This window comes from Miniopterus schreibersii (assembly GCF_964146895.1).
Source record: "Miniopterus schreibersii genome assembly, chromosome: 14".
Classification (NCBI taxonomy): domain Eukaryota; kingdom Metazoa; phylum Chordata; class Mammalia; order Chiroptera; family Miniopteridae; genus Miniopterus; species Miniopterus schreibersii.
Genome location: NC_138114.1, coordinates 17275473 through 17287663, shown reverse-complemented (window position 1 = coordinate 17287663; position 12191 = coordinate 17275473). Strand labels below are relative to the sequence as shown.

Here is a 12191-nt window from a genome sequence, read left to right as displayed (position 1 = left end):
GGGTGTTTCTTGTGTGTTGTTTTGGTATAATATTGGAAATTTCAGTTGTTATCCCATGGGGCCCTGCATATAAGTTGTTCATTTTCCAGCTGGATGGACTTCAATGGATACCTTGTATGTGACACATGGCTACATAAGGATATTTAGAGTCTTCTCAGCAGTAGTAAGTTCACACACACACACACACACACACACACACACATTTACATATTATTTATATATGTTTTTTCTGGTTACATCAACTCTTCTCAATCCTTATACTATAATTACCATTTTGTTATATTTTCAACAGAGTAGATGGTTGATTACTTCTTTCATTGCTGCATTTACCACTTTTCTAAGAATGCTAAAGTCATTAAATTAAAAAAAGCAATCCTACTAGTTATTAGTTACCACACTTACTTATCCTGCTGTTCGAGTGTTTGGGTGGACACTTCAGTTAACGGAATGTTGGTGACAGTGGTGATAACTCTGTGCTTAAAGTTAATGAATGACAGGCACTTAGAGTTGGTGAGGAAACCAGAGTTTCCAATTTTCCATGATAGCCCTCATTTATTTCAAAGTTCACCATTAAACAAAACAAACAAGGACTGCAAAGACCACTGGACCCAAAGCTTTATACTGGAATTTTTTTCTCCTTTTCATTTGGAAAGAAAAATAGTGGGTAATTATGAAATTTGGGGAGGGTTCTGTAAGATCTAACACTGAAAAGAGATTACCAATCCCCAGATGGGGCTTGGGGCGAATATAATGAGGAAATCTGTAAGATTATGGAATGTTGAATGTTATTTCCTTCTGAAATAGATATTTTTATTCTACTTGCCAAAACACATGGCAATAAAGGTTGGTTTCCATCCTTTGAACCCCTATTTTATTTCTGTATTTTTGAATTCATGTTTCCTTCTAAAAAAAATTTTTTTTTAAATCATCTATGGCCACAAAATTTGAAGTACTGAATTTAATTCTCAATATTTCTTACTAAAATAGTTGTAGTGGAACAAAAGGGTAGGTGAGGAAAGAAACAGTTGTGTGTGTTTTTAAGTTAGTAAAAGTAATACCTTCTTTCCCAGAGAATCAAATTCTTTCTTAAATATTTAAATTGTACATAAAGAGCCCTTGTATGAACTAGGATTCACTAAGAACTGTAGAAAGTTAGTCTAAGGGTCATTAACATACTGTTAAGTTTACAGCTTTATACCACCCCCCCGTATTATTGTAATAACCCCATAACCATAGAGGAAAGTTGTGGAGCTCCCTTTGAAGGAAATATATTTTGGCTAATAGCTGGGAGTTCAGAGAGCCTAAATTTTTCTTCTAAAAAAAATGAGCTATTAGAATGAATGAAAACCAAGTCCTACATACTAAAGAAATAACAGGTAGAAATAACCTTTTATGGGTATAACATGCAGGCACATTCAAATATAAAAATACCACACAGTAAACAAATATTTTTTTAAAAAGATTTAAGATCATAAATAGGTCATCGTTGTCACAACACATTTCAGAATTAAAAAAACACACATTTTGGCTTTTTAGGAAAAAGGTTCCTTTTTTAAAAAATCAACTCCCTCATAATTAAAAGTACATTTTTAAATTTCCAGTCTCCTAAGGCACGGATGCTTATTTAATCAGAAAGCCAGCGTCACCACCCTGCTGCGGCAAGAATAAGCAGCATGGTGTCAGCACGAAGGAAAACATCGAACTGGACGGACAGAATCGCCGGTCATTTAAGAAAAGGGACAGACACCCAGTGATGATCTTTCTAGTTAAGAAGCCCCAGTGCTCTGTTATGTGGCACTTTCTGTTAAAAAATTTTTTTTAATCAATGTATTTTACCTCAGACACACTTAATTCAACCACAAAGGCGCGATGGGCGGGAAAGGAGGTTGGTCACACACAGCCTTTCTTAAAAGGGGCCTCGGAGGGGAAACCACCTTAGAAGGTGGACGGGGGCGCACTGCGTGCAGCCCAGGCTGGGCCGAGCCTATTCCCGGGCGGCCGGGCGGGCGCAGCGCCGGGCACACACCGGAGGCGCCTCTTCCCACCCACCCACCCACCCACCAGGGCGCAGGGATGTGCCACAGTCGGATGCTTAAAGCGTGTTCATCTAACCAAAGAGTTCTTTAAAATATAACAAATGTAAAAATTCCTCATTTTTGACTCTGCCTTGCTTTGTCCTGTGATACCAACCGAGCTTTAAGGTTTTACATGTACAATGTGGTGACTTAGTGTTACTCTTAAAAGAAAAACCCACAGTTAGTGAGTGTCCACAGATGAAACACGGGGTGAGGCTCATAGCCGAATCGGTCACGGAGTGTCATGTTAGTCAACTGTAAACTCTTGAAAGGTAAGACTGGGGCTGTGGATCAGACACAGCCGAGCACAGCAGGCGAGGAGAAGCCTGTCATTCCAACTCTGACAAGGTGCACGGTCTTCGAAATTCTTGTCCACGTTCATGGAGCCACTTATTGGATACTGTGAGGGAACAAAATGTGTTAAATACTAGTTAGTGGGGAAAATTAATTGATCAGAGCTAAGTCTATAATAGTTTTTATATAGGCTAAAAGTTCAAGACCAAAACTACATAAAGGCAGATGCTACTTAGGCCGTCTTTTAAATACTTCACCAAATGTTAGAAACACGGGAGATTTTATTTTAATCCTCACCTGAGAATGTTTTTTGTTGATTTTAGGGAGAGAAACATCGGTGTGAAAGATGTCCTACCAGGGACTGAACCCTCAACTTAGGTATGTGCCCTGACTGGGAATCGAACCTGCAACCCTTTGGTATACGGAGGACACTCCAGCCAACTGAGCCCCTGGCCGGGGCTGAAACACAGATGAGTGATGACTTTAGAGTATGTGTGTGTATAGGTATGAACACTTTAGAGTATATGTGCATTTCCTAAAATTTCTAATGTTCAATGTAAGGCTTGAGCTGAAATTAAAAGGTAGGTACAAATAGAACAGAACACTCAGAACACTTTCACCTGTTTGCAAAATACAACCTCTAATACAAAGACATTTTAAAAACCAAGTCTTCACTCTAAAGGAGCAACCCTGTGATCAATCACTACTATCACGGGCTCATTAAGTCTCCTTGTTTCCAAGATACTGTAACCCCAAAGAAATGTAACCCCAAAGAAATTAATTTCCTATTCCTACCTCATAGAACCTAATCAATGGCATCAACATGTACAAAATATCTGAACTAATCTGAACTAGGACCCATAATTCTTTACTCTTTTACCTTTCTCGACTCCTGTGTCCATCAAACCCTGTCAGTTTTCTCTACATCTCTTGAATCCATTCTTTGCTCTCCAACCCTTTTGTTGCTGCCTTAGTCCAGGCTTTCATTACTGTCCACTTAGACAATGGAAAAAAATCTTTCTAAACTGATCTCCCTTCCACTAGCCGCTCTTCATTCTAGTCCAGTGGTTTTCAAACATAATCATCAGGGAAGATTTTTAGAATCCTATGATCAGGTGTCACTCCTTAACCTTCCTATTCCCAATAGGGTAGCCACTAGACTCATGTGGCTACTGGGCACCTAACATATTAAAGTAACTTCACCTGTTTCTTTTTGTTAATGTGGCAAATCATGTACTTCATGACCACGACAGTGAGTACCCCTCTCACCTCATAATAGTCCTGGACCTGGTTCCTAACATGCCTGGAAAATTATTGCTCTATCTCCAAGACCACATTTAAAAATTAAGCTTTGAAGGTGACTCTCCAAATGTAAGGAGTTGCCATCCTGTTTACATCTTTATATTAGTACATACTACACTGTAATTTACCCATGAGTAGGTCTCAACCAGAGACCACTGTGAACCCCTTAAAGGGAAGACACTCTTACTCAACTTCGTGTCAACTAACGATCCTTAGAGTAACAAGTAGAAATACTATTAAAAATAAGAGCTGTCATCAAAATTGTGATCTGTTAAAAGCAAATTTATATTAGGATCAGTAACTTGCCCCAGCCGGGTGGCTCAGTTGTCCCACACACCAGAAGGTCACGGGTTTGATTCCTGGTGAGGGCACACACCTACGTTGTGGGTTCAATCCCCAGTTGTGGCACATCCAGGAGGCAACTGATCAATGTTTCTCTCTCTCTAAAAACCAAAAGAAAACATATCCTTGAGTGAAGATTAAAAAAAGAGAGTAACTCGCTGGGTTGAGTCCCACTCAACGTTAAAGTCATTGTAGGCACATCTGTCCAAAGTTTTGTTTTCAATTTAAGATGTAGATGATAATTTCAAAATATGAAACAAAAACCACATTCTGATCAGAGAATATAAAAAGCATTTACCCCATTTGTTTCCAACCAGCACGGGGCATGCTGCATGTCGTGTGCTGTAGTCTCCCTCCCCACTGGCAAACAGGTTATACCAGAAAACAGCAGTTCCCTGTGGAGACAAAAGGACCCCCAGATAAGTATCAGGTTACAACTCTTTGCAGTAATTAAATTCTCTGCTCCTGTGAAAGTACCCTTCCATGGCAGCTGCGTCTTCCTCTAATGTAATTCTGAAAATATGATCAACTACAAAAATTTGGTGATCACATAAAAACACTACTACAAAGTTGCTTGACAAAAAAGGGTACGCATTTGCCAAAACAAAGCTAATAAATCTTACAATAGCAGGATGGAGGCAGAAACTCATGGAACCCATTTTAGAAATGAAAACTTTTAAATACTAATCCTTGGTGGTTCATTACCTTTAGGTACTCATGGTAAATTGTGCCATAAAAATACCCATAGTTTTATCTACATTTAATACAGTCCTTAAGTATACTACCTTTAAAAATGTAATTCATTAATAAGATGCATCTCTTCCTTAGGGGGGAAAAACAGACACAAAACAATTAAAATAACAAACAGCCTGGCAGGGCGTGGCTCAGCTGTTGAGCATCGACCTAGGACCCAGGAGATCACGGTTCAATTCCCGGTCAAGGCACATGCCCGGGTTGCGGGCTCGATCCCCAGTGTGGGGCATGCAGGAGGCAGCCGATCAATGACTCTCTCATCATTGATGTTTCTCTCTCTCTCTCCCCCCTTCTCCTTTCCTCTCTCTGAAATCAATAAAGTTACATTTAAAAATAAGTTTACCTTTTTGGGCCAAACACTAGCTCCTACTTCAGGAAAAACAGTGGCTCCTCCTGCTGACACATCACTCATCTGTAAGAGGTAAGAGCACATTACCAAACGTGCAGCGCAATCGAGGGAAGCATGCCGCCGGGAGGAGGGTATGATGCCAGAATATGAAAACACCTGGACTTCTTACACAGAGGGGTGTGTGCAGGCTGCTCAGCTTTCAGAAAGCAAACGATGCTGTTGAGACTTACATATGTAACTAAAATTATATATATAGATATGTATATAAAGCAAAGAAATTATAAAGTCAGGAAGGGAAATGGGAGTAATTTGGGACAGGCACTTCACTTATAGCCGGATGTAAAAAGGGTGATTTTACATTGATAAAGTAATAAAGGGGTATAAATACTTATTTTATTACACTAGAATATAATCTCCATGGGGCAGGAATTTTCATCTATTTTGTTCCCTGCTGAGCTTTAGTGTCTAGAACAGTATCTCAAGAACAGTAGGTGATCAGTAAATGAATTTAAACAAAACAAATAAAAACCATGAGAAAAATAAACTAAAATCAGCTTTGTCATTTCTTGTGGTAGGGAATCAACACATCCTAACTGAGAAGTACAAGATTAAGGGAGTACATAAAGTTATAATCTTTAAGTCTACATCTTTATGATTTGTATACTTTTCTGATATTACATCAAATTCAAAACTATGAAAATGTACCTGCAGTAAATGTACCTGCAGTCATCTGAGTGCAAACATGTAAATTCATATGAACATGCGGAGATACTTATATACACATAGACGACTAAACAGTCCATACTCCAAAGTATCAACAATGACTGTGACCATCAGTAATTAACTTTCTTCTTCAGGTTGTAATATTACAACTGAAAGCATTACTATTGGAAAAAAAATTCTTAACTCCCTTTACTAAGTTGTAGAAACTTTAGGATGGCAAATAAGAGCAAACATTGGAACATATCAAAATAAATGAATTATGTGATCAAATCCAACTTAAAAATTTTAGTTGTAACTTACATAAAACAGCCATGTAGCAATTCTATTTCCTGTCCCCAGCTCTTTGAAAGCATCTGGTTCATCTTTCTGTCAATAAAACATTCAATGGTGTAAAATTCAGTAATGCATATTTTCCAGTGGCAACTAAACATCAGTAGTATGCTGAAGGGTATGCCAAAAACAACCCACAAAGTTTCCGATATAATAGCCAGTGCACTATATGTAGTAGGCATTCAAATTGTTGGCTGTTGGTTCAGCTTGTACACTGATTACTTTTGATAAGACCAATGAAGGAAAAAACCCTAGATTTATTAACCTAAATAATAACCAATAGCTACTACTCAGATTATTTTAAAAATTAACATTTGTAGTTTTAGCTTCCAAAATAAACAAGACATGAGAGTCTCTTAGCTACATCCATGAAGACTACTCTCTATGGGTGAAAAATTTACGTTGAGACTTACTTTGAACTCATCCATTCAAATGTTTACTGTTACTATTGTCTTTCTTTTGGACAGTTAGCACTTTATTCTGGCTGGAGAATTCACATCTGGCTATTTAAATCTAAATTAATATAGTATAGTCTCTTGGCATTTATCCCAGAAAAATGAAAATGTATTTTTCCCATAGAAATTTATATAGTTATTTATAATAGTGCAAAACTGGAAGGTTCCCTAATATCTGTCAGAGGATAAATGACTAAAAAAACTGTCATATATTCATATTATGGAATACTACTCAGCAGTGAAAAGAAACAATATTGATACTTTGTATAAGACTTGGGTAAACCTTAAGGACATTTTGCTGAGCAAAAAGAGACATTCTCAAAAGGATCCATACTATATAATAACATTCATATAACATTTACGAAATAACAATTACAGGGAAATAGAGATTAGTGGTTACCCAGCGGTGAGGGAGGGGAAGCAGAAGAGTTTGCAGCTACAGAGCAGTACTGCAAGGGAGTCTTGCGGTGATGGTGTGGTTGTGTATCTTCACTGTAGTGATAGTTACACAAAACTACAAGAGTAATAAAATTCCACAGGCACACACACGACTGCAGGTATAAATGCTGAAATGTGAATCAGCTCTGTGGCTGTACCAGTGACATTTCCTAGTTCCGAGAGTGTACTCTCGTTCTGCAAGCTGTTGAAACTAGGAAAGGCGAGCGAAGGGTGCATGCGTGGAACTCCCTGTACATCCCATTGCAACTTCCTAGGAAGCTTTCATTATTTCAAAATAAAAAGCTAAGGAAAAAATTAGCTCACTAATATCAGGACTTGAACTGTAGTCTTTCACATCACCCAAGACCCTCAGACATTTTTTCAATAATTGAAAAACAGAAGAAACTAAAAAATATTTTTTGCTGGCCTACAGAGAAAAAGTCTGAGATTAAGCCAGTCAAGGGCTATAACACAATATAGAGACTGTATTTTCTTTCTAAAGAATATACCCTTATTTAAAAATGGTAAAAGATCAAGAAGTTTGTTACAATACCTGGCACATTCTTTAGAATTCATGTAATTACAATAAAATTTAAGATTTGATAATACCATACTTTATAGCTCAATGTGTTAAAGAAATCAAAACAGGTCCAATATTTATTCATCTTAAGCCAGAGTACCTGGGCAACGAGTTTGGCAAACTGCTTTGATACTGTCCTCCAGTCTCTCAGTATACAGTGATGCTCTCCAGGTCCATCCATACTCTTGCAAAGAGTAAGATTTCCTTTTTTACGGATAAGTAGTAGTCCACTGTGTAAATGTACCACAGCTTTTTTATCCACTATCTACTGATGGGCACTTGGGCTAGACTATGAATTTTTAATACTAAAGAACAGAATCAACACGTCATGCCTAAGCTTCAGTGGAACTCCGACTTTTTTTTTTTTTTTACTTACCCGTGCAAAATCAAAATGGGGTTCATACTGTCCTCCCACTCCATAATTTGCTACCTGAAGGAGAGAAACAAAGCATGAATGAAAGAAATACCAAGGTTACTATTCAAAAAAATCTATGAGCCCCATTTTTGGCCTCTTATATCATCATGGTTAGGTACTTCTAGAGAAATGAGAAGCAAAGCATTTTAAATTAATGAGAGCTCCCCAGGAACCAAGGGTAAAAATCTACGGATAGCTACTATATGCTATTTTAGAACCTTAGTTAATATGCTTTTCTTTAGCAAATGTTTGGGGGACATAGTTTTCTCCAATATATAACTCAGACTAAAATTTGAATTAGAATTTTAGAATTAAAATTTTCTAGAACTAGAATTGTGAGATTTCTATGTTTAATTTTCACTTTCCTTTGGAATTTAAATCAAGACATGTTTTCAAAGCCCCAAATGCTGGCAAACTCCCATTACAGTTTAATAAAACCCCTTTCCCACAGATTTTTTCCTACTAAGGTACAGAAGGGAAGCAGTTAACACCGACTTAGATACTCCTGCTGGAGGGTTCCCCCGCTTCAGCGGGTTAGCACAGCGCCTGGTGTGAAGCACAAAAGACAGTAAGAAAAACATGTGGTCTGAGTTCAAGGTCCAGCCTCCTCAGTTACAGTATGTGTAACTTTGGATAAAATCTCAATTTTCTTACTTGTAAAACAAGAAAAATGACACCTTCCACCCCAATATGATAAAATGCTGACAGAAATAAAAGGGAATGTAATTTAAAGAATAATGCTGATGAAATGCAGTGAGAACACAATTAAGAGTGTTGCCCACAGCAAAGGCCAAGCCCTATGTAAACTTACTACTCTGGGTATTTTACTACTTGTGTTATAGACACCTTGGGTTGAATCAGACTATTACGTGTAAATACATCAAGGAACCTAAAAGAGCCTGTGAAGGTCAAACAGGTGAAAATAAATACAGACTGGGAAAGAAAGAGATGTATCGAAGAGTTTCTAACAATCGGACGAATACCAAGGAAGTTGTAGATTAGCATGGAACAAGTGACAACTTAATAAAGCAAATTTAAATACAGGCAGTCCTGCTTTGCCCAATTCCAAAATGACAAATCTCAAACAACATGTTTAGCTAACCATTAACATCAGACCCTGACGACACAGTCGAAATTTCAGTTACCGCGGTGTATTAATTGTAATGCATAAAGTACAAAAGTCACTGCCAGGCCTTCAGTCCACAGATTCCTATGGAAATAGCTGTACATCATGATCAATAACCAATCACACCCCCCCTTTCAAAGTCTACCAGTGATTATCACTGCACGTCTATTGTTCAGCATGAATAACGTATGGGCAGCAAATTGCAGTTACGTTGCCGCCTTATCTCCCAGGGGAAACCCATGTGATATTTTTATGAAAATGTGTAACTGGAAAAGGGAATAACCAACAAAGATAAAGTATGACAGAGCAACGGAAAGCATAAAGCTTTAAGTGAAATTCAAATCAAACAAACGGAAATATAGAAAAAATAGCTACAGGAAATGCTTCTACTTTTGCTGTTCAAAACCACGTATTTTGAAGATGGCTGTGGAGTAGATGGAAGCTACACTCACCCCCTCCTGGTGCCAAACGGGATTTACAGCTAAATTACAGGGCAATCAACGGGAATAACCAACTGAAAGCTAGCTGAACAGAACTATTATAACCAAGGGTTTACAGATGCAGCCACACAGGCTGGTAGGAAGGGTGCAGACACGGAGAGGGCTGCCCCCCCCACATGTGGCAGCTGAGAATCTGAGGGACATCTTGGCTGCAAAAGTCCCCCTGAGGAGCACGGGGCCTCAACCCAGTGCCGGGATTCCCAGCACAGACCACCCGAGCTGGGAAGAGAAGCCCCCATAGCACCTGGCTGTGAAAGTCAGCTGGGACTCTGCCACCTGCGAGAGGAGGGGGTCTGCTAGAAACCCAGGTGCTCTCTTTAAAGGGCCAATGCACAGGTTCTTGCTCTCAAACACTAGTCCAGGGCTGCAGTAGAGAGACAGTGACTCAGGGAATATGGGAGTCATAAAGAGAAGAGCTGGGCGGCATGGCCCTGAGATCTGTAAGGGTCGCCGCCGAGGCCCCTTCCTGTGCTGAGTCCCTGTCCCACACAGCCCTCAGGCACCATCTTCCCGGGGGGTCGAGCGCTCCTATTTTTACAGCACCAGCTGGGGAGCCCTCCAACTACTGGCAACGCCACCCTGCTGAGCTCTAGTCCTGCAGAAAGGTCTGCTGGCTGCACCCAATGGGGACCTTTGGTGCACTTTTTCTGTAGAAGCAACTGGCGGGGACTCCGTCATTGAGCTGTGTAGCTCTGCCCTTCTTCCCCACTCCCGCACTCGGCTGGGGCCCACCCACTTGATCCTACTGGCCTGTCCTTCCGACTCCCCGAGGCCTAGCCCTGCTTAGCTCAGTCCTGCAGGGGGTGGGGGTGCTGCTCAGAGCTGGGACCTTCGGAGAGGATCTCCAGTGAGGGCACATACAAGAAACCACCAATGAACGCATAAATGGATGGAGCAACAAGTCACTGTTTCTTTCTCTCTCTTCTCTCCCTTCCTCTCTCAAAATCAATCAATAAATAAGTTTTTAAAAGTATATGTAGGATAAATGTGTGTGTGTGTGGTGAAAATAACATTTGGGATTCATGGGAGGGGGTTAAAAGAGCAACAGTAACAGCAGTTGGAAGAAGCTGATTCCAACGCTCATGGATGATTTGAGGGGTTCAAGACTTCAGTGGAGGAGGTGACTGCAGGCATGGTGGACATAGCAACGGAACTAGAATTAGGAGTGGAGCCTGAAGATGTGACTAAACTACTGCAATCTTAGGAGTTGCTTCTTATGGATGAGCAAAGAAAGCGGTTTCTTTAGATGTAATCTACTGGAAGATGCTGTGAAGATGCTGAGATGACAACGAAGGACTCAGAATATTACACAAACTTAGTTGATAAAGCAGAGGCAGGGTCTGAGCGGACTGACTCCAATTTTGAAAGAAGTTCTATGGTTAAAATGCTATCAAACAGCATCACATGCTACAGAGAAATCATTTGTGAAAGGACAGTCCAACAATGTGGCAAACTTCACTGCCTTATTTTAAGAAATTGCCACAGGCACCCCAACCTTCAGCCGCCGCCACCCTGATCAGTTAACAGCCATCAACGTTGAGGCAAGATCCTCCAACAACCAGCAAAAAGATTGCTGACGGCTCCAATGGGTTAGCAATTTTTTAGCAATAAAGTATTTTTAAATTAAGGAATGTACATTGCTTTTTTAGACACAATGCTACTGTACACTTAACAGACTACAGTATAGTGTAAACATAACTCTTATATGCACTGAGAAACCAAAAAATTGTTGTGAGGTCACTTTATTTCCACATTCACTTTGTTGCTGTGATCTGGAACCGAATTCACAACATCTGCGAGGGATGCCTGTACTTAAAGTATATGAGGTTTCTTTCTGAGAGGATGAAAATGTTCTAGAATTAGACAGTATTGGTGGTTGCACAAGGGCCAGGTCCCCTTTCCAGCAACAAAACCAGGGTAAATTTTATGGTGTATGAATTATATCTCAATAGAAAAGAGAAAAAATAATTTATTTTTTTAAAAAAGAACTGCCCTGGTTACCAGAGAGGCCCAGTAATGAAAAAGCACACAGCATTACAGTGTACTTCCTTCAACGATAGTGTGAGCACCCACCTGTAGTTCCTCGGCCGTGGAAACATCCAGTCCTGTCAGATCTTGTATTCTCATATTAATTCGAGACACCACAGGGTTTTCATGGCCAGAGAGCCAGGCACTAAGAACAAGAAAATATTAGTTTTACTGATAATGTTTCAATACATGACAACGAATAGCTGTCATTTAAAAAGCTTTAATATATGGGACAAGAAGTCTCTATAGACATTTGGTTGATTTGCTTGTTTAATGTGATTTTTACTAATGAATGTTGAAATTTTTACAAAAATATGTTATATTTTACAGTTAGAGGTTGGAAAGGAAAAACTAATCTCATTGATTATAGTTTCTATGAAAATAGCTGGGTTAATGTATCTACATTGAGATTTTTTTCTTTTTATAATTTTTGTAAATTCTGAGAAAATCCTTATCAAACTTAAAACAGTTGTTCCTTCTA

At 39.3% G+C, this 12191-nt stretch overlaps 1 protein-coding gene across 3 annotated transcripts in view; it reads right to left on the bottom strand.

Moving 5' to 3' along the window:
* Positions 1–1371: 1371 nt before the first annotated feature.
* P4HA1 (prolyl 4-hydroxylase subunit alpha 1) overlaps positions 1372–12191 on the bottom strand; it is a 59470-nt gene continuing 48650 nt past the window's right edge. For all 3 annotated transcript variants that reach the window (XM_081158668.1, XM_081158667.1, XM_081158669.1), the window contains exons 10-15: positions 11756–11855; positions 8018–8071; positions 6139–6204; positions 5110–5178; positions 4312–4408; positions 1372–2475 (exon numbers count right to left, since the gene is read on the bottom strand). In XM_081158668.1, the coding sequence (XP_081014794.1) occupies positions 2405–2475; positions 4312–4408; positions 5110–5178; positions 6139–6204; positions 8018–8071; positions 11756–11855 (457 nt within the window). In that variant the 3' untranslated portion in view covers positions 1372–2404. The remainder of the gene's footprint in view (positions 2476–4311; positions 4409–5109; positions 5179–6138; positions 6205–8017; positions 8072–11755; positions 11856–12191) is intronic.